This window comes from Acinonyx jubatus, chromosome B1 (genome assembly GCF_027475565.1).
Source record: "Acinonyx jubatus isolate Ajub_Pintada_27869175 chromosome B1, VMU_Ajub_asm_v1.0, whole genome shotgun sequence".
NCBI classification, from domain to species: Eukaryota; Metazoa; Chordata; class Mammalia; order Carnivora; family Felidae; genus Acinonyx; species Acinonyx jubatus.
Window position 1 is genome coordinate 67,540,023 of NC_069382.1, and position 22,172 is coordinate 67,562,194.

At 37.5% G+C, this 22,172-nt stretch overlaps 2 protein-coding genes across 3 annotated transcripts in view; one reads left to right on the top strand and one right to left on the bottom strand.

Annotated features, from left to right (window-relative positions):
* The first annotated feature begins 1,932 nt into the window (after nucleotides 1-1,932).
* On the top strand, nucleotides 1,933-15,333 carry PPID (peptidylprolyl isomerase D). Its single transcript, XM_015063685.3, has 10 exons — nucleotides 1,933-2,138; nucleotides 3,380-3,520; nucleotides 5,726-5,832; nucleotides 8,011-8,199; nucleotides 9,102-9,224; nucleotides 9,367-9,473; nucleotides 11,210-11,351; nucleotides 14,092-14,178; nucleotides 14,271-14,313; nucleotides 15,063-15,333. Exons 1-10 carry the CDS (start codon nucleotides 2,054-2,056, stop codon nucleotides 15,149-15,151), a joined length of 1,113 nt encoding a protein of 370 aa, XP_014919171.1. The 5' UTR covers nucleotides 1,933-2,053; the 3' UTR covers nucleotides 15,152-15,333.
* Nucleotides 15,334-15,910: 577 nt separating this feature from the next.
* The window catches only part of ETFDH (electron transfer flavoprotein dehydrogenase), a 31,741-nt gene continuing 25,479 nt past the window's right edge, over nucleotides 15,911-22,172 (bottom strand). For both annotated transcript variants that reach the window (XM_015063684.3, XM_053216773.1), the window contains exons 10-13: nucleotides 20,568-20,736; nucleotides 18,069-18,251; nucleotides 17,453-17,674; nucleotides 15,911-16,244 (exon numbers count right to left, since the gene is read on the bottom strand). In XM_015063684.3, the coding sequence (XP_014919170.1) occupies nucleotides 16,081-16,244; nucleotides 17,453-17,674; nucleotides 18,069-18,251; nucleotides 20,568-20,736 (738 nt within the window). In that variant the 3' untranslated portion in view covers nucleotides 15,911-16,080. The remainder of the gene's footprint in view (nucleotides 16,245-17,452; nucleotides 17,675-18,068; nucleotides 18,252-20,567; nucleotides 20,737-22,172) is intronic.

Sequence of the window (22,172 nt, forward strand, 5' to 3'; positions counted from 1 at the left end):
AGACTTCAGAACTCTGAAGCCGTTTCAGTTAAGCGGACGATGGGACAGGTTGTCTTCTAGAAGGATTTATCTTTTCACTAGAGATCAGTATTGGAGTGGTTTTGGAAGGTATGATTCTGTTACCCAAGTTTGTTATAGGAATGTGACAGTTTATATAAAGCTGCTACTTTCCTGTGAAAAATCTAGACACAGTGAGAGTAACATTTAGTCTTTTACACTCAGAAACTTGTAGAACAGGAAGAATCACGTTATATTTTCTGAGAATGCAGAGGTATCCTCAAAGCACCTTTGCAGTTTGAACTTTCATTTTGAAGTATGTTATTATTTTAATAAGGTATTAGCTATTTATAATTAATAATTGCTTATACCTGTTGAGTACTATGTTTCTGATACTAAAACATCTAAATAATTCTTCACCTAATCCTCATAAAAACCTTAAGAAAGGGCACCTGGATGGCTGACGGTAGAGCATGCGACACTTGATCTTGGGGCTGCCAAGTTCAAGCCCCACGCCGGGTGTAGAGCTTAAAAACAAAACAAAACAAAACAAAACAAAAAAACAACTTAAGAGATACCTATCATTATCCTAATTTACCAATGAGGGAACTGAAGCACACAGAGGTTAAGTAACTTGTCAAAGTCACAAGTTAATTAGTGATTGAATTTGAACCCCGAAGCCTGATGGCACAGAAGTGCTTAACTATCCCAAGTAGTTAATCACAATGATATTCATAATGATAATAATGGTTAGGAGGTTACAGCGTAAAGTGACAATTCTCAGAATAATAAGCTAAAGGCTACCTTTAAGCTAGAGGAGTAGAAAACTTTTAATGTGAATTTATGTTTTGATATTTGTGAGACAAACTGTAAATTGCCATTTGCAGCCTGTAAATGAGAATGGATTAGAGAACAATTTATTTTAATTCATATTCATCAAAGGACTCATGAGTTGTGTGCTGAGCTTACTTGATCCTCAGGGAACCACAAAGAATCAACACCATGGAATTCAAGGATGTCAACTGGTAAGGAATTAAGATTTTACATTAGTTTTAATGTGCTGGAATTTGAAAGGGTCAGCAGGAAGCACTGATAATCTTCTCAAAGCATACACAAAGACACATGGAAATAAAATTTCTTGTTAGCATTCTGTATAACTCATTCATTCATTCAAAACAATTTATTGAGCACCTACTACCTGCTGGACACTGTTAGAAGTGCTCTGGATAAAGCAATGAACAAAACTAAATTCTTGTCCTGGCAGAGTAATTCTAATGGGAGTGGATAGATGAAATAATGAACAACTGGAATATCACAAAGTGCTAAAGAACATACCAGTTCTCTCCAAAATTAGGCTTGATCAGAGGTGAGTCTACGTTCCTATGACTAGGTAAAATCTTTACACAAATTCCCATAAGGGGAAACTGGACTATAACACAGTTTTATCAGGGAACGAAACTGCTCTTTTCTGGACGTTCAGCTTCACAGTCATCAGTAAAAATGTTAATATTAAGAGTAACTTCTAACAATAAGGCAGTAATAACATGGCCACTATTGATTAGCTACCACCAGGCTGTTAGGCATTGTGCTAAGCAATTTACGTTTCAATCCTCAAAACGACCCCCCAAGGTGAGCATTTTGTCCCATTTTCCAGACAAGCAAAATGAGTTTCAGAGAAGCAGTCACTCATCCGTTAGCGGCAGACCTGAGGCTGGGATGGAGAGGACGGTCTCCTAAGCTCTTTTACACTACCGTGGTAGGAAAAGCGATGAGACACGTGCGAAAACAATAAAAACGATTGGGGATGCAAATTCAGTACGCGAAAAGCAAGAAAGCACAGGGCAGAGAACTAGAGAGAACGAGCACGAGCTCCAGCGCGCGGAAACGACGCCAGGAGGAGGCGCCGGAAGTCAGGGCGCGGCTTCCCGACCTCACGCCGGAAGTAGCTCGTCAGCGCCGCCGACAGATCGTCGCGGAGAAAGTAGCTTTGGGGTCGAAGGTGCTGGGCGTCCACAAGATTGTCTGAGTTCGCTCCCAAGCGCATCTGCAATTCAGTATGTCTCACCCGTCCCCCCAGACTAAGCCCTCCAACCCCAGTAACCCCCGAGTCTTCTTTGACGTGGACATCGGAGGGGAGCGAGGTGAGCAGAGTCTGATACTTGGGGAGTGGCCCCGAGGAAGCTGGACTTACAGGATTTGGGCGACTCCGAGGGTGGCGTGCGGTTCGGGCCAGGGGCTGCACTGTGATGCGAAGGGGATGGCTCCCTAGACTGGACTGTTGGAACAAATACTGATTTCCAAGGCTGGGTGGAGCCCGCGCCCTTGTACCAATACCATCGGTCGCGCGGAAGTTTCTGGAAATTTCTGGTTTGGGGATTGTGGCGGCCTTTAGTTTGACTCTCCTGATTTGGTTGTACTTCCTCGCCACCTTGCATCAAGCAGGCATGAAATAAGGTTGTTTTATGTATGTAGTGGGACATTCAGAAAACTGTGATAGGCGTTTGTTGAGTTCCGGTCACGCCATGTCTTTTGCCACGCGAGATATATATCAGCAGCTGCCATGTGGTTTATAAATAGAGCGACTTTTGTTTGTTGGTTTTTCTTATTACCTATTTTTAACTTAGAGGTACCGTCAGATTGGTGAATATTTTGTGTTTTGGCATTGGGAAAAAGGAGCTCAATGTAGCAATGTGGTTACCTAGGCTACGTCAGCTGCTCGGAAGCTCCTAGAGTCTTGTGAATTAGCGTATCGATTTGTAACTGAATTGCTCCTGTTGTAGAACGGGTTAGGTTTGTGGGGCTAGGCCGTGTTAACGCAAATACTAACGGACACATCAGGATTTAGGGACCCCGTGGATGATTATGGACGCACATGTACATTTTGTTTTGAAATTAGCGCGAGGTTTATTTTACCTGCCTTAGGAGTTGTCTAAAATGGGAACAACTTCACATTTTTGCTTGAGCGGCTGCATTAGGCAGATTCCATAGAACACAGAGGCTACAGCTATACTTAAAATTCAGCCAACCTGACCACTCAAAGGATATTTAATTTTCTCCTATTGGTTACTTGGTGGTTATAATTTCTGAGTACAAGTTAGAAGAAATGACTCAGAATTTAAAACCATTTGCACTTCATAGTGTCCCTTATATGGTGTTAATCTTCTGGCTACTGTATTTATGATCCTTTGTTAAGATGTAGAAAAGTAATTGCTTCAGTTTCATTAAGATACGTGACACTTAACATTAGACTAAATTTGAATGTTAGAAAAATGACCAAAAAAGAGAACTTGGTATTTCAGTCACTAGAATTTTACCAGCTCCCCTTTTATCATTTGCGTATTTGGTTGTTTGCATACTGACATGATTTCATTTTTTATTTTAGTTGGTCGAATTGTCTTAGAATTGTTTGCAGATATTGTACCGAAAACTGCAGAAAATTTTCGTGCATTGTGTACAGGAGAAAAAGGCATTGGACCCACCACTGGGAAACCTCTCCATTTCAAAGGATGTCCTTTCCATCGAAGTATGTGTAAAAATTTGAATCTGATTCTTTTTTTTTAACGCTTATTTTTGAGAGAGAGAGAGAGAGTGTGTGTGTGTGAGAGAGTGAGTGTGTGTGTGTGCGCGCGCACGTGCACGCGGGGAAAGCAGAGAGAGGGAGACAGAAAATCTCAAGCAGGCTATATCAGCACAAAGCCTGATGTGGGACTCAAACTCCCAAACAGTGGGATGGTTCCTGACCTGAGCCGAAACCAAGAGTTGGACGCTTAACCAACTGGACTACCCAGGTGCCCCTTGAATCTGATTCTCGTAAATAATTCTGTAGGCATTAGGGAAGAAAATACCAAGTGATAAAGAGTGAAAGTTAAAAATTACTGCTGATTTCAGGAGGATGCTTTGACATCTGAGGCAGTAGCTCAATTTCATAAAGGTTGGGCTGTGAAAAGTGGAATTCTGAGAGGGTGCTAAGGTTTACTTAGAAATGGAATGCCTTAGCTTCACCAGACATCTGGCTCTTCACACCAGTGGGATTAGATTGAGAAAAAAGGGTGTGCTATGATAAAGAAACAGACTTTATTTTTATTTTTTATTTCTTAAAGTTCACTTATTTATTTTGAGAGATAGAGAGTGCATGTGTGTGTGCAGCACAAGCAGGGGAGGGGCATAGAGAGAGAGACGGAGAGTCCCAGAATCCCAAATAGGCTCTGCGCCTACAGCTACACTCACAAACTGAGATCACGACCTAAGCTAGATCAAGAGTTGGATGTTTGACCGATGGAGCCATCCACACGCCCCAAGAAGCAGACTTTAGCTTGACCGATGACAGAAAAGTTATACCTAGTACTGGACAGGATTGCTTGGGAAGGCTGTAGCTGATTGAAAGATTCAGTGTCTTGGTATTATTTTAATTAAAAGATGACACTTCACAATGCCTGTCACCCTTTGTTTAGTGATTATTTGATGGTTCCCTAGTAGGCTCTAGGTTCCATGAATTCAGGAACTAAATCTTTTCATTGTTTTGTCTTCAGCATACAGTATAGTTATTAAATAGGCACTCAATAAATATTTGCTTAATGAATAAATAAGTTAAAGCATAATCATGAGTAGTATTTTTAAAAGAAACTTAAGAAAAAATTAATGTTGATTATAAAATATTTAAATGTTTTACATTTATGTTTAATAAAATACTAAAATATACTAATAGAATGTAGTATTCAGAAGAGAGTTGATGTAGGAGGCCTGAGACTGCTTTCCTTAGAAAGGTTTGCTTGCAGGATGGCCATTAGCTGGAGTTTAGGAATTTGGCACTTGAACGATTCCCTGAATCATAATGATGGTTTACTGTGCCCAGATTGTTTGTACACACACTTTGATTTATGCTGAACATCTGATTTCCTTTTGAGAGTCTGAAATTTTGGTACATGGCTAGGTAGAGAGTAACTGCATGATCAGCCCTGATGAAAACCCTGGATGAGTCTGTAATGGGCAACAACATTGTACACATGTTGCTGCATTTGTTTTTTTTGCTGGGGGAAGAATGTGCTATATGACCTCTCATAGAAGCGAGAGAGTGTAAGGAAACACATGGATTCCTCCAGGCTCTGTTTATTATCTTTTTCTTTTATCATCTAGTGTGTATCTTTATTACATTATTGTAATGCAACCAAATGCTGAGGCCCATGAATCCTAGAAAATGTCTGAACATGGAGGTGGTCTTGGGAACCTTTGACACCAAGTGCTAATACTTGGCTAAAGTACTTCCATTATCGTGTAACAAATCTCAGAATAATTGATTTTATTTAGTAGACTTTAATGAGTAACGTGCCTAGCCATGTGCATGGTGAAAAGCAGTTGCTGTACTTAAGAAATTGTTTCCTAGAAGAGACAGATCATTACAATATGTGTTGTAAAGGTAGAATCAAGCTGCTGTGGGAGGAAAATTGATGAGATCCAACTTGGGGGTCTCTGACAGTTTCACAAGGAGGTGCCATTTGAACTAATTCTTTGAGTATTAGTGAGTGAGCAGGCAGTAAAAGTAGTTTGGACTCAGACTATGAAAAGTCTTTTAAGAGTCTGGAGTTGTGGGGATGGGTGGGGAAAGATAGGAGAGTGCTAAGACTAGAGTCATGTTTTAGGAAGTTCATCTTTCTTACTACATGTTCATTAGTTAACATTACTATAGTCATCCATATTTTAGTTTCTAATAGCTGTTTTCCTTTTTTTGTAGTTATTAAGAAATTTATGATTCAGGGTGGAGACTTCTCAAATCAAAATGGGACAGGCGGAGAAAGTATTTATGGTGAAAAATTTGAAGATGAAAATTTCTATTATAAGGTAAAGTGGACAAAAGGGAATGTTTATTGCTAATAGTAAAGGTTATTAGATGTCTGGGATACTTGTTGGACTAAGAACCAATAAATGTTTCAACGTGTGCTTAGATTCTCCTTTTCTTGTAGAAGGTATCATATTTGTAAATATATATTTAATATATATTTACTATTTTTAATATAGAAAAATTTGATCCACTGATTTTATTTGGCAAAAATACAATGGTTATGCTTGTGAGATCCAGGTTTACATACTTCAGTAAAGCCAATGAGTTTTTAAGAGTGGCCACCATATGGCAGAATTGTTTCCAGGAAAAATGTTCTCATTATCAGAAGGATGGTAACTTGTGCATCTTTATGCTTGAATTTGAAGAGCAACAAAACCATCGCTAATATCCAGGATGTCAGGGGATTTGCAAAGTAATGGATATGGTTAATGTCCAAGCTCCTAAAGGACATTAGTGGTGCCTGTGCCTTCTTATCTTCATTTTCCCAAGATGTAATTGGGGTGTATTGCATCATTCAAGTTGTAAGAAGGGACACGTAAGTACAAAAGTAAAGTAATATCTTTGGAAATGAGGAATATGAGCAAGGTAATTAGGATAATTTGAAAAGAAATTGTCATCAGTCTTTTAAACAGTTTTCATTGGCTGCAATTGTATGTATTTAGTACTGTCACTGGCACCAGAGGGTTTATAAAAATGAATGGCTTTGGTGATAATTTAAGATCTTACCAGGAAGACCAGATTAAAACACATGGGACAACTGGAGAATAAATAATATGCAAATTAATGCTAAATTGATTGAGACTTTATATATTCTAGGAGACAGGTATGATTTACATATTCTAAATTATTAGGGGAGACATTGAAGAGGAATGGGTACTTAAACTGGGCCTTGCAGGGTGGCCAAGACTTGGTTAGACAGGAACTAAAACATAGATGCCAGTTTGAAGGATATGAGTGAGGAAAGACAGAGGCAATAGAAAGCTAAGAAAATAAAGTTAATATTCTATTTGATATTGTGGGAAAAGCACCAAACTTTGGGAATGGAAAAAAGAGAAGCTACCTGAAGAATGAAAACTAAGATTATGTGATCACTTTGATCAAAAGAAAGGGGGCCTATTGAAATGATGGTTTGTGCCTTCTACAAACTTGGTAGCCTTGAAAGCTGAAGTTTTTGGGTTGCAGGGGTAAAAGGCATTTTTGGTGGGAAGACTAACAGAGGACAGTGCATGACCCGACAAAAATTTAGAAAGCCTAAGGATAAAGTGGAAAGATGAAGACATTGGGTTTCATAGAATCTTTGAACAGGTTGATGCCAAGTAGAAATTTGATTTTGAGATGTATGCAGCAGTTTGTTTAGGTCATTCTCTGGAATGGTTCTCTGAAGATTCACCTGGAGTGAAAGCCATAATGTTTGTATTTTTTTTTTTTTAAGTTCTATTTATGTATTTATTTTGAGAGCATGCGTGTGTGTGCGCGCGCATGCGTGCGTGTGCATGGGGTCAGGGCAGAGAGAGGGGAGAGAATCTCAAGCAGACTCCACGCTGCCAGCACAGAGCTGACCTGGGGCTAGATCCCACAAACTGTAAGATCATGATGTGAGCCAAAATCAAGAGTTGGATGCTTAGCCACCTGAGCCACCCTGGTGCCCCTGTTTGGATTCTTCTGAGATTAGGAAAGTACCTAACGAATGTCCTGTCTAAATTGAATGTCCCATCACTGTTCCGAGTTTATTGATGTGTAAAGGAGGAATCAAAGTGTAGGCTCATAAAAATGGGAAGACTGTTTCCTGTTCTCAGACTGTTCCCTGTTCTCAGAAGAGAGAGCATTCCTTATGAAAAGAGGGCAGAGTACAATCATTAGATTTCCATAATGCAGCATCTTCATCTTAAGTTGAGATACAAACATGTTCTCAAAATGGCCTGTTTAGAAACCTGCCCCCCCCCCCCCCCCGTTTTCATTATTTTATTTGGTTTCATAAACTTTTCTTAAGGTCTAAAAAGTGATTAAGTGCCCCATGTTTGTGGATTAAAGGTTGCAATTTATACAAAATAAAATTACATTGTTTGCTCTGAGTAACATTAAAGCCTGCCCTAGTTTTATGTGAATGGTCAGTGAAAGAATGATTCAGACTAGGACCACTAACCTTGGTTTTCTTTTAATGATTTTTATTTCTATAGCATGACCAGGAAGGTTTATTGAGCATGGCAAACGCAGGCTGCAATACAAATGGTTCTCAGTTCTTTATCACAACAGTTCCGACTCCTCATTTGGATGGGAAACATGTGGTATTTGGTCAAGTAATTAAAGGAATGGGTGTGGCAAGGATACTTGAAAATGTAGAAGTGAAAGGTGAAAAACCTGCCAAAGTAAGTAAAAAGTTATAGTGAGATATACTTGTTATCTTAATTACTGCCTTAAACATAAGTAAAAGGATCAGGTGATTATTAGTTGGGAGAATGTTAGGATGACTTTTGGTATTGAAGCTTGGATTGCCACTTTTTTTTTTAAACTTTTCTACAGTGGGAAAGATGAGATTAGGGTAGCTTATAAGGAGATTTTTATTATTTCAACTTCAATTTTGGTGATTTTTTGTAGGTTTCTTAACTCTTTCTATACCTGCAAAACTTTGAATCAGTATGTGCAGTAGTACATAGTAGGAAGAGGACAGGAAACCAAGAATCCTGTCTAGACTCTGCCATTTAACTGGTAGTTTGGCCTTGATCTTGTTATTTAAGTTTTCTTGGCATGTTTCCTCATCCTGTATAAATTACTTGGGGGTTTAGACTAGATTATATAACTCTGTAAAGAACCTCGTATTTTACATGTCCTTGAATCACAGTGGCCAGAATACTACCTAACCTAGTTGGCAGGGTTGTGTGTGGGAACTGGAAACTGAAATACTTAGAGGAGATAGACTGTTTCTCATTGTATGACGGAAACAGTAGTAAACTTGAAAGGACATGCCTCACCGAAAGAAAATTATATAGAAAATGATAACATTTTCAACTATTCTCTGTATACTGAGCCGCTAAATAGCAGTAAAACACTTTCATAAAATAGTGACATTGTATTGTATAGTGGAATGTATATAAAGGGCATTATTGTAATCAGAGCAGATAGATGAGACTTCTGTCAATCTGTCATTTTAGAAGTGACATGGACAGTGTTGCACATAACTTATACCTGTATAGCTTTTAAACCTAGATCTCTTGTTTTTAATCTCATTAATATGGTAGTGCACCTCTACAATTTAGGATTATTTTTACAGTTGTGCGTTATTGCAGAATGCGGAGAATTGAAGGAAGGGGATGATTGGGGCATATTCCCAAAAGATGGCTCTGGTGACAGTCATCCAGATTTCCCTGAGGATGCAGATATAGATTTAAAAGATGTGAGTACTTTCAGATTATTCAAACTTTATTAAAAATAGTACTAAAATTTTGAGCTTTGTATCAGTCTGTCTTAATGATAGAACCTAGCATTTAGCTACATTAATTACTAAAATGCAACATATTTGTATATTTTTTATACAGGCAGATAAAATTTTACTAATAACAGAAGACTTAAAAAATATTGGAAATACTTTTTTCAAATCCCAGAATTGGGAGATGGCCATTAAAAAATACACAAAAGTTTTAAGGTAATAAAATATTTTTAGTAAGTTAATTTTAATAACTTGTAACTTGAATTATAAACTGAAATTCAGAGTTGTTTATTGTTTTTTGGGCAAAATTACTTTGTAGAATAATAACCAGGTGTGTTGAAATAGTTGCATTTCTTTTGTTTCCTTTAACTTCTTATTTTGAAAATTTCAAAATACAGGAAAATTGAAAGAATAGTATGTGAATACTCATGTACCTTTACCTGTTTTCACTAATTTTTAACTTTTGCTACATTTGTTTTTGTAGAATCGTTTTGAAAGGAAGTTACAGATACCATGACATTTACCCCTTCAATGGCTTAGCAGATATTTCCTAAGAATCAAAAACATGCTTCCACATAACCTTCTGGACCACTGAAAAAGACCCCCAGAATAATATTGATCCAATAATATTGTCTAATATGTAATCCATGTGCAGATTTCCCTAATTATTTCACTTGGTTTTGTGTCTCTAGTCTCCTTTAATCTTTGGTAGTTCCTATTTTACATTAGGTTTTCTAAGTCATTTGTATTTTGTGCAGTCTTAAGTCAGTTGTTTTATGGAATACCATCTGTATTTTTTTGCTCCCTCAAGATTATTTTGAGGTTAAATATTTTGGCAAGACCACTTAAATCGGTGGTGTTGAATATTTCCTATGATACCACATCCTGAAAGCATATGTCAATTTGGCCTATTTTGAGTTTTGGCATTTGGTTAAAGTGGCATTAGCCAGATGCTTGTGTCATAAAAGTACCTTTTCCTTTTGTAAATAATAAGTACTTTGTGAAGTGATCCTGTGAGATTGTGTAAATATCCAGCTCCTAATCTTTCTTTCATCCAGTGGGTGTTACCATCATTGAAGATCTTTGCCGGAATCAGTTATTACATTGATGGTGACAGAACTGATTTTCTAATTTATCATTCATAGCTGGCATTCTAATGTTTGAAAGAGCCTGTTCCCTCTGCCCCGCCTCCCTTTTTAGTACCACTGTAGATCTGTGTTTTTGTTTTTTTTTTTTTCCAATTCAGCTTGTTACTGTACTCTCCTTTTTGATGTTCAAAGGGTTCCAATTTGTCCAGTGGAAGCCCCCTTCCTGTATCTGTTTGACATGTTCCTATTAGTCTGTGAGCACTTGCTTGCTTTCACAAGGTGTTCTATGTTCATCTTGTTTCTTGATTTGGTATTAGCAGTTTCTCCAAGGACCCCTGGCTCTTTTTATTGGGGGATTGATTTTAGAAACCAGATTCTGAGAGCCAGGTGTGCTCATCATTTCTGGGCCTTCTTCCGTGGGCAGAGCTAAGAATTGTATTAAAATACAGTTCAAAGTCAGCAGTTCAAAGTCAACAAAGTCAGCTGTATTAAAATACAGTTCAAAGTCAACTCATTCCATACCCTCTCCCACAGTGAGAACCTTGGCCCAAACATAATTACATTGGAACGTAAATAATGGAGATTGTGAGTTTTAAAAATTGGGACATGTTAGTAGTGCATGATTATCTTTAGATTTGGGGATTGTTGTTAAATTGGTTTCTTTGAACACTTTTGGGGAAAAAGTTGGAACAAATAAAAATAAATCTTCTAAAGGAAAATTAAATTGTGATCATTAAGAATATTAATATCAGCATTTGATGAGCTTTTTATATCAGAAGTGACATAATACTTTTTGCCATAGTTGAAGGAGCAGGTTAAGTCGTATGTGGCGTTACATGCCAACTTTATTAATGTATTCTCCAGATACGTGGAAGGTTCAAAGGCTGTTATTGAGGAAGCAGACAGATTGAAGCTGCAACCTATAGCTTTAAGCTGCGTGCTGAATATTGGTGCTTGTAAACTGAAGATGTCAAATTGGCAGGGAGCAATTGACAGTTGTTTGGAGGTAAGTCTCTTTGACATCAGACTTTTTGAAGGAGTTGGTTTATGATTTATCAACTTGAACAAAAACAATTTTATATACATTAATATATTTTATTACATAGGACCTAATAAGACTTGATGAAAAAGTTCTTTTATCTCTAAATACTTTGGACCTTCAGTTCTTCCTGTTAATCCATTCATTTAGCTTATAACATTATGTAACTTAATACCAATGAAGATATTTTCCTTTTCTCTTCAGAGCACAGTATCAGCTCATTTATTCATTTTAACATATTGAGCACCTATTGTGTGCTAGGTATTGGAAGACAAAGCCAGGAATGATTAAGATTATGGGTTGTGGAGCCAGTCAGACTTGGGTGTTTTTGTTAGACATCCATTACTAACTTTGTGTTGGGTAAGTCCTAATTTTAGAGAGTTTTAACATCTTTATTGTTTATTTATTTATTTGCTTATTTTAAAGTTTATTTATTTTTAGAGAGAGAGAGAGAGAGAGATGGCATGAGAAGGGAAGGAGAGAGAGGGAGAGGCTTTCAAGCAGGCTCCGTATTGTCAGCACAGAGCCTGATGCGGGACTCAAACCCACAAACTGTGAGCTCGTGACCTGAGCTGAAGTCAGGAGTCAGACATTTGACAGACTGAGCCACCCAGATGCCCCAACATCTTTATATTAAATGAAAATAATACTTGCCTTATGGAATTGTTACAAAGATTATATAACATGTAAGAACATTTAGCACAGTATTGGGCATATTTTAAGCACCTAACAGAGATAGGGTGTTTTTTTTTTTTTTTTTTAGATATGAGAGAGAGAGAGAGAGAGAGAAAGGGAGAGAGGGAGAGAGAGGTAGAGAGAGAGAATGTCAAGCAGACTCTGCGCTGTCAGCACAGAGCCTGAACTGGGCTCCAACTCACAAATCATGAGATCATGACCTGAGCCAAAACCAAGTCAGACATTTAACCAGCCGAGCCACCCAGGCACCCCAAGATTAGGTGTTTCAGTTAAACGACTCATACTCTCAAGGAACTTTTTATTTGGCTGAAGAGGGAGTCAGTTTCAATTTAGGGTCATCAGGATTTACATAGGGAGAATGGATACTACTGAGACACTCAAAGGTCACCTGTCTTCATGGGGACATCCAGGGATACTGACTGATAAAGCTAGATAGGTGGCAGCATTACCTCCTTAATCGAGCAGTTATGACATTCTTCCTATTGCATAGTTGAAAAATTTTCCAAACTGTGTATTTTAGAAAGACCCATCTCCAGTAATTTTTATGTATTTTGCACATTAAGCAATGTAATTAAATCAGCTATGCCCAGAGTAAGTAGAAATCAAATGAGATCTGGGGTGCCTGGTTAGCTCAGTTGGTAGAGCATGTGACTCTTGATCTTGAGGTTGTAAGTTTGAGTCCCATGCTGGGTGTAGAGATTACTTGAAAAAAAATTTTTTTTTTTTAATGAGATACTAATTTCGTAGGATAGGTAGAATAAGGGCTAATATATTTAGAAGGGAGCATACAACAGGAAAAAATTTATCCAAGGAAAAGTTTGGTCTTCACTCTGGGTTTCTTTTCTTTCTTTCTTTTTTTTTTTAAATGTTTATTTCTGAGACAGAGAGAGACAGAGCATGAGTGAGGGAGGGTCAGAGAGAGACGGAGACACAGAACCAGAAGCAGGCTCCAGGCTCTGAGCTGTCAGCACAGAGCCCAATGCGGGGCTTGAACTCACAAACCATGAGATCACGACCTGAGCCGAAGTCGGTCTCTCAACCAACTGAGCCACCCAGGCACCCCTCTTTTTTTTTTTTTAAAGTAGTCTCCACACCCAATGCGGAGCTTGAACTCCTGACCCGGAGATGAAGAGTGGCATGGTCCACTGACTGAGCCAGCCAGGTGCCCCAACTCTGGATTTCTTTTGGACCTTTGTGAGGCAGATAATATGCCTTTTGCAGTAAAATCTTAGTATTGACCTTTAGAAGATGTGAATAAACAAAATAGGTTATTTCTAAAATGTTTGTTTCAGAGCAAAGACCTATTAAGTGTTAACTACTGCTCCTTAAAAAAACTCATAGATTGCAAGTAAAGAGTGTAACAAATTTTTATTCATGTTTTTCTCTGTTAATTTAGGGTCCAATCAGGAGATAGAAACTATATAGTAATTTGAAAAGAGAAAGTTTAATATAAAAGTACATGTAAGAGGAGATTGGAATAATGAGGGATTGGCTAGTAAAGAGAATTCTGAAGAATATGGGAACAGCAGATATATATCTATCTGCCATATATAAATATATGGAGCTGGGATGGAGCCTCAAGGAAGTCACCTCTTAAGGGCCCTTAGGCTGAGATCCGTACTTCATTGGAGAGGGGATAGCTGTGACTTACTGGTGGCAGAGAAGTTCAATGGGTACCATACTTGTGATTCCCTGTAGTGCTTAGGGAAGTTGCCTGCAGGGAGCTCCTATTGACCAAGTAGTGCTGTTGACCAAGTTCAGTGCAGGAGCCCAAGAAATGCACTGGAACCTGCAAGAGAAACAGCTTTTCTCATCCGTGTCCCTTTAGTGCCCTCTACTGACAAAATGTAATGTGCCAGCTGGCAGAGGTATTTACAGGGTCCATCCAACTCCATTATCACAGAGCAGTAAAGGGTTGATTTGTAGCTGACTGGCAGTAAATTGAAATCTAGCACATATATTTAATTCTTAATATTTAGTTAAAAATATTAATTTTACAATTTTTTTGTAGGCTCTTGAAATAGACCCATCAAATACGAAAGCATTGTACCGTAGAGCTCAAGGATGGCAAGGATTAAAAGAATACGATCAAGCTTTGGTAAAATTTTGTTCTAAATTTTAATTTTTTTAGACAACCACCTCATAAATCATACATCTAATTTCTTTAAATGTTTTTTTTTTCAATTAAAGGCTGATCTTAAGAAAGCTCAGGAGATAGCACCAGAAGATAAAGGTAAGTTTGTACTTTTTATAGTGAAACTTCATTTTGTCCTGTAAGAATTCACCTTCATAAACTATTGTATTTTTTGCCACTTAGAGACCTATTTGTTCAACATATATTACAGAATGTCTGTTATTGGGCTAGGCATTGGCCATACTGCAGTGAACGTCAAGATCCCTGCTCTCAAGGAGCTTACATTCTGGTCTCTCTTCAGAATATTGATTTTCACACATCTGAATACTATTTTTCTATCATATCATTTGAGATCTGGTTCCTATTGCTGTAATTCTAGTTGAAAGCACAGCACTAAAAGAGAAAGTATTTATGATGAATTTAATGTTTGGGACCATTCCTTAAGCTGAATGAGGCCATAATATAAGTATTCTAGTTACTGGATATGTTTTAGGAAAGCTATGGAAAGTTAGAGCACAAAAATTTGTTTTTCAAATAATGCCTGCTACAAATAGTGATGGTAGGCCTAGGTATTAAAATATATCTTCAGTTTCTTATTACTAAAGTAAAATAGGAAAGGCACTTCTTTCAAATTGACAATCTTCTAAAATTATGTTTCATGGTTTTTGTGTTTGTGTGATGTTTCCTCAGTAAAATATTCTGTTAATAGAGCTCAGTTACTTTATGGACAAGAAGAGTTTTATCAACGGCGGGGGCGTTAACTGTCATACTAAAACATCAGTTTGTTGGGCATCCTCATTTTTTGGATGTTTTGAGAAATAACTCCTATTTACATATTTATTTTACAGCTATCCAGGCAGAATTGCTGAAAGTCAAACAAAAGATAAAGGCACAGAAAGATAAAGAGAAGGCAGCATATGCAAAAATGTTTGCCTAATAAGGAATTCAGTTTTATTTACATATGCATTGATTGTATAAAGGCAATAAGAAAATTTAAAGGTTTCTGTCTGTTATAGATGATCCCTGATGTGTTTCCTTTGATACTTCAGTTTCTCATTGTTTACAGTTTAGGAATACTGAAAAGGGTTCACTCTTAATAAAACGGTGTTACAAAATACAGTGAAGTTTGTTCTTCTTAATGGCTATTCTGCATTAGTTACAAAGAATAATGGTGTCCAGCCTGTTTCTAATCTCCTAAAGACACATCTGTTGGATAAACAGATTAAAGCTTAAGTTTGTATACTGTTTCCCTTGATTCTTTGATGTATTTCTTTGTGGTTGGTTTTTGCTGGCATTTTTATACTTACATATAATACAGATATACATGTTCAGGGGTTGGCAGACTTTATCCAGAGGGCCAGAGAGTAAATATTTTAGGCTTTGTGGACCATTATCATCTGTCACAACTACTCAGTTCTATAGTTGTAGCCACAGACAGTATGTAAACCACTGGGCATGGCTGTGTTCCAATAAAACTATTCATAAGAAAAGTGGTGGGCTGGATGCTCATCTCTGATCTAGAATAATAATACGTTTATACTTGAAGTCTTGAATTTGACAAGTGCAATACACATTAAAGGCCAATAGTGTATTTGCTATTGGTACTGAATCTCTGAAGAATTAAAGAGGTAAGCAGATGCTACCTCATTGATAAGGTTTTATGTAAGAGGCGTATTCATAATTTTTTATGGGACAATTTTAGGTGTAAGTATAAAATTTTTATTTCGTTGATAATTTTATGAACATTCTGATCAGTAATATGTGGTAAGATAGTTTGACAACCTGTTGACTTCTAAATGTTTAGTTAGCTTGCCATACATTTTAAAGAAACTCTCACAAGTGCCTGCAAATGAAATCAGTTGCAGTTTACATTCCATTGTAAGCAGGTCCTCCACCGCCTTCAGGTACCACCCAGTTAATATTCTGACTTGGATCTTTAATATCACATGTTTTACAATGCACACAATTCTGAGCATTTATCTGTAACCGAAATCCATCACCTTGTTCCAAAGGTACAAATTCATAAACTCCTGTAAGGAAAAATAAATAATACTATGAAGTGCGTATTTTGACTTTTAAAATTCAAACGTAGAAATTGAACCCCTGCAAACAGTAGCTACAGAACCTTAAAGGTTTGTTTTCTGAATGTTTACCCATAGAGAATATTATGAAGATCTTGGTGTGTGCCATTGCTGTTAGTATAAATTATAGATAAAAGGGGCGCCTGGGTGGCTCAGTCAGTTAAGCGGCCGACTTCGGCTCAGGTCATGATCTCACAGCCTGTGAGTTCGAGCCCCGCGTTGGGCTCTGTGCTGACAGCTCAGCCTGGAGCCTGTTTCGGATTCTGTGTCTCCCTCTCTCTGACCCTCCCCCGTTCATGCTCTGTCTCTGTCTCAAAAATAAATAAACGTTAAAAAAAAAAATAAAAACAACTAGTTGTTAATATTTAAAAAAAAAATTATAGATAAAAGTAGAAGGTACAGCAGTATTGGCTGAGTTAGTCTTACTAACAAGGGAACAACATTTAGTAGTTTTTGAGCTCCAATGTTATATGTGTGCTACAACTGAAAAGACAAATTACATGCAGTCCTTCCCCCTTGAAGAGTTTAAAACCAGTGTGATGACAGAAATTATTTAAAAGTAAAGTCAAAAGACAGTTGAGGTGCCTGCCCTCAGAGAGCTTATGTTCAAATTCTAGTCCCTCCAGAATGTGCTAATTTTCATATATCTACATACTGTTCTACCATATCATTTGAGACCCAATTCCTATTACAATTCTCATTGAAAGTTCACACTAAAGGATACAGAATTTATGATGAATTTAATGTCTGGGACCATTTCTTTGAGCTGAATGTGGCTATACCCTAGTATTTTAGTATATATACTGTGTATGTGTGTGTAGGAGCAGCCATGACAGAAATGATTTTAAGTCCTGTGAACATGGAAAGAGGTATTCTTTGATGTTCCATAATCCTTATCTTGGTCTGAGGATAGAAAGGGAAAAGTTTTTTTGACAATTGTCATCTGAATTAGGCTTACCAAAAAATCCCTATTATTTCAGCACTGATGGAATAAGAACCATAAAAATGAGCTTTCTAAAGGAAGCTGTATGTAGGGGGTCATTTACAATTTCCATGCAGTGAAAATGGTAGACTTCCAATGGTAATGGAAGTCTATTACCAACATGGTTAAAACAAATATTTGTGTTTTAGGAATGGATGGAAATCACATTACTGACCTGCAGGGCAAAATCGCTGTTCTGGTCCATCATATATTGACAGATTTCTGTTTACAGGAATACTGTCATCCTTTAAGGTTAAATGTGCTGGCTGGTCATGTTCATGATTAGTACCACTTAGGGCCACAGATGACAAAAGGTCAAAGCTGATCTGTCCATCAGGTTTTGGATACTCAATAGGTGTGCAGTCCTTGGCTGGCTTGAGCTGATCAGAGTCAGAACCTTAAACCATTTTGAGAAAGATGTTTAATAAAAATAAAACATTAATATAAAAGTACTTTATCAAACATTTTTATGAAAACTTGAAAATACCCTACCAAAGAAATAAAACTTTAACCCTCTTATGGTAACAATACACTATTAAAAATACTGAGTTCATTATTTCTCTACTAAGACAAGTTCAAAACGTTAAATTTACTTTCTCTACTACTTAATGGATTACATTCATGAGGTTAAAAAAAATTTTTTTAAAGGTAAGCTCTACCCCCATCATGGGGCTAGAACTCATGACCCCAAGATCAAGAGTCACATGCTCTACCAAATGAGCCAACTAGGTGCCCCCCATTCATGAGCAGCTAATGATTTTAATACTCATACTCAAGTATGTTGGAATTACCTTTATGTTTTAGAGTCCATGGCTCCATTCCTCTAAGTATCCAGTAAAAGATTCCAGTGTAAATCATCCCTCCATATACACCCAGTATTCCATGGCAGGATGGTCTTATATTTCTAACAGAATATAGCTCTTTCCACACCCATGATTTCTTCAAATTGTCCTCATACTCAGTTACATGGAGTCCTTTTATTAAAAACGTGAAGTGTTAAGTGTCAAATCACCTCAAGGAGTATAAAATACTTTATCATGAAGGTATTTTGCTGCTGAAATACTTGATGAGTGAATCTTAAGTAAATTTAAACAGGTGGTCATGTGAGACCACATCTGAAGAATCTTTCCTGTGTAAATGTTGGCATCTTCCAAAAAAGATAACCATTTGATATATGTTGTTAACAGGCAGTAAGACATTTGATTTCTTAAACTAGTAGCACAGAAAATCCATTTCAAAACTGAATGAACCTGAAATGGTTACTTACAAAGTTCATGCTACTATAAAAGTGAGGCATTTTATAACTGATTAAATGAAACACTTCCACCTCTTACAAGTTGAATTGTGTCCCCCCCCCCCCCCCCAAAAAAAGATTATTTTGAAGTCCTAACCCCCAGGATCTCAGGATGGGTCAGAATAAGGTCACTGCAGATGTAATTAGTTGAGGTCATATTGGAATAGAGTGGGTCCTTCATCCATCGACTGGTGTCCTTATGCACATGGAAGAGAAGTGAAGATGGAGGCAGAGATCAGAGTTATTCTGCCACAAGCCAAGGAATGTCTGGACCGATCAGAAAGCTGGGAGGGGTGAGAAGACTAGAGGCAGCAGAGTAAGGTCCCATCAATGCCTAGAGAACTCAGAATAAATTCCCGTTGTTTTAAGCAGCCTGGTTTGTGGTACTTTATTGTGGCAGCCCTAGGAAATTGTAACAATACCTAAAACTTGCTGCATGCATTTAACTGGTTCTTCTTAACTGTCACAAACTCCATAGTGACTATACACTTCCCAGTCACAATGTTGCCTCTTCTGGCTCCATTCCCTCTCCCTCAGGCTGTCATCCTCAACCTAGTCTTTGGTGATCTACTTGCTTCAGTATCATCTATGTGCTGGTACTGTGTGTCAAGAAGGTGAAAGTATGGCTGGTGGTCCCAATAAGGAAAGATAACTTGGCAAGAAAATTAGGAAAAAGGTTCCACTGCTCAACAATTACACTCCTTACCTATTCTGTTCTCCTTGAAGTAGCTTCTTGCCTTTTCTATGTTCTATCTATCTCCTTCCTCTTCCACATCCTAGGCCTCCATTTCTACAAAGATACTTGAAGGCATAATCAGGTTTCATACTTCTACTTGAAGGAACACTTGTTATTTGGAATTCTAAGGAATAAGGTTTATTTATCAAATATCCGTTGAGTTGCTACTATATGCCAAGTATTTGGGATTCATAATGAACAAAGTCCCTGCTCTGCTGAAGCATTCTCTGCAAGAGGCAGGAGATAAAGTTGATACATAAGTATCTTCCCAAAAGGGGGAGAATACTATATAAAAAACACGGGGTGGGTGGGTGGGTGTGTATGTGTGTGTGTGGAGGGGCGGTGTTGGGAGTGCTCTGTGTGTGTTGCAAATTAACTGGTATGGTGAATGTAAGGCCACCATGAATGCGCGTTTGACATTTGAGCAAAGGTGAAGGCAGAGAGGGAGTTAGCCATGAATAAAGACCATGAGATGGGAACATGCTTGGCATGTTTCAGGAATAGTAAAGAAGCCAGTGTGGCTGGAATGGAGAGTAAAAAGAGATGAAATCAGAAGAGTAAGAAAGCTGAGGCTTTTATTTTGAGAAAAATTGAGAACTATTAAAGGGTCTTCATAGATTAAGGGTTTACAGAGGTTTCAGTGTTCACTCTTCCTCTCCACCACCGCAGAAGGCAAAGCCTGCAAAGGAAAAGGTGCTCCTGGGTTCTGCAGTGTGCAAAGCTGTTCTGTTTTCAGATTGAAGACACTTCAGTATTTGTGAGGTATCTTAGTGTGTATATTACATACATGAAACAGAATGCAGTACTGTCGAACTTGAAATCATTTCTTCTTTTAAATTAAGAAAAAAAATTTTTAAGTTTATTTGACCAATCTCTGCACTCACAACCCCGAGATCAAGAACAGCATGCTGTACCAACTGAGCCAGTGAGGCACCCCAAACTTGAAATCATTTCTAAGTAGGTGAGATATCATTGGTACTATTCTACTTTTGATCTGAATAAAACACAACATTGCTGGAAAAATCTAATTACTGAGGTTAGTTTTCTTCACACAGCACACATTTGAGTGCTTTGTGTAAAGGGACAGATACAATATATATCTGTTAAATATCGGTTGAAATATGCATAAAAAAGACCTCAAGATTTTTGTATTTATTTTCATTCTTTATCTATATACTAAGTGTATGTCTAAAAAGATTCTTTTTAATATCTCAATGAAGACCTTGACAATTTTCTATGCTTTAAATAGGAATTTCTTACCTATTGTCTTTGATTGGAGATTTTCACCAGTTAGTTGATTAAAAATAGATTCTGCTGCCAAAATTCCACTTTTCATTGCTGTGTGGGAACCTTTGATCTTGGGAACATTCATGAAACCAGGGCTACAACCAATTAGTAAACCACCAGGAAAGGTGAGCTTTGGTATAGACTGAAGGAAAGAAACATTCAAAGTGCATTTTTAGTTCAAATTAAACAAGCAGAACAATATTACAAATTATATTCTCTTAAAGTCTTCTAAAGCTATAGGGAAAAATTTGAAGGAAAAAATCAGAATAAGGGCAGTTTCCACCCCCCCCCCCTCCTTTTTAAGAATGAGGGTTAGACTATTACTACTATTCTAGGACTTCTTCCTCTTCTGCCGCCTGACTAACCTACATGAGACAGATTTACAACCAGAAATTAACATACATTTTTATTTTTACATATCCACATCTAAAAATACTCTGTAAACTTAAACAACTATTATAGAAATTGTAATCTGCTTTTACATACATTCTTGGTAACATGATTTACAAAGGATGTTAACTCTATATCCCTGTTTTATTTTACTTTGATATCTAGAGATGGAAACTTAGGTTCTGATCATGGTATCGTGACAATTAGCTACTACTTTAAAGATATATTTTAATTAAGTTAAGAATAAGTTGAATTTCCAAAATAAATTTTATTTATTTATTTATTTATTTATTTATTTATTTATTTATTTATTTATAAAGTTTATTTTTTTGAGAGAGTGAGAGCACAAGTTGGGGAGAGGGGCAGAGACAGAGGGACAGAGAATCTCAAGCAGGATCTGCACTGTCAGCATGGATCCTGACGCAGGGCTCAGTCTCACAGACCGTGAGATCATGACCTGAGCTGAAATCAAGTTGGACACTTAACCAACTGAACCACCCAGGCGCTCCCCCCACCACCAAATTTTAAGACAGTTGTCTGGGCCTTAGTATATACTTTTCATGAAAAACAATGTAATAAAAGGTAGTGCTGTTATTTGGGTTACTCAGTAAAGCTTATATGTACCCTACAATGTAGTGGCTAAATTAGATTGCATGAGAAAATGTATTCTAACTATAGTTTGAAAATGAAAGAAGAGAGGACCAATGCAGAGTTTCCTCCTTCTTTATTTTTTCTTCTTTAAGGGCTTCCTAAAGTAAGCCACAAGCCTGTGTTGAGAAAGTGGTGGGTGGTAAGAGTTTGGCTGATGGTGCCAAAAGGGACACAGAGGGAGAAGGATAAACAGGGAAACCAGTGCCATCAGCTGCAAGATCCGTGGCCACAGCTACTATCAATTACAGAATTCTCACTATGAGGGAGAGGTGGTGAGAAGAGAAGCTGGAGGGCAGAGGAAATGCTGGTATAAGACAGATCAGGGTTCAGATCCTTTCACAGTACATGTAGGGAACGAATTTATGATTATAGTTCTCAGACCGAATTCAATTATCAGAACCACCTAGATAAAAGAGCCTGAAATCAGGATCACAAAATAGACAAGAGGGGGAAAGGATATTACTAGCTGAATATTACTAGCTGAAAAGAGATTAACAGTAATTTGGATAATGACACTTTTCTTAAATAGGACTTTGG

What these genes read in the sequence shown, in the direction of transcription:
- PPID (XM_015063685.3), top strand. Translation starts at nt 2,054, where the DNA reads ATGTCTCACCCGTCCCCCCAGACTAAGCCCTCCAACCCCAGTAACCCC. An exon ending in AAGGTGAAAAACCTGCCAAA is followed by an intron (nt 8,200 to 9,101) that starts GTAAGTAAAAAG and finishes TTATTTTTACAG; the next exon opens with TTGTGCGTTATTGCAGAATG. An exon ending in CAGATATAGATTTAAAAGAT is followed by an intron (nt 9,225 to 9,366) that starts GTGAGTACTTTC and finishes TTTTTTATACAG; the next exon opens with GCAGATAAAATTTTACTAAT.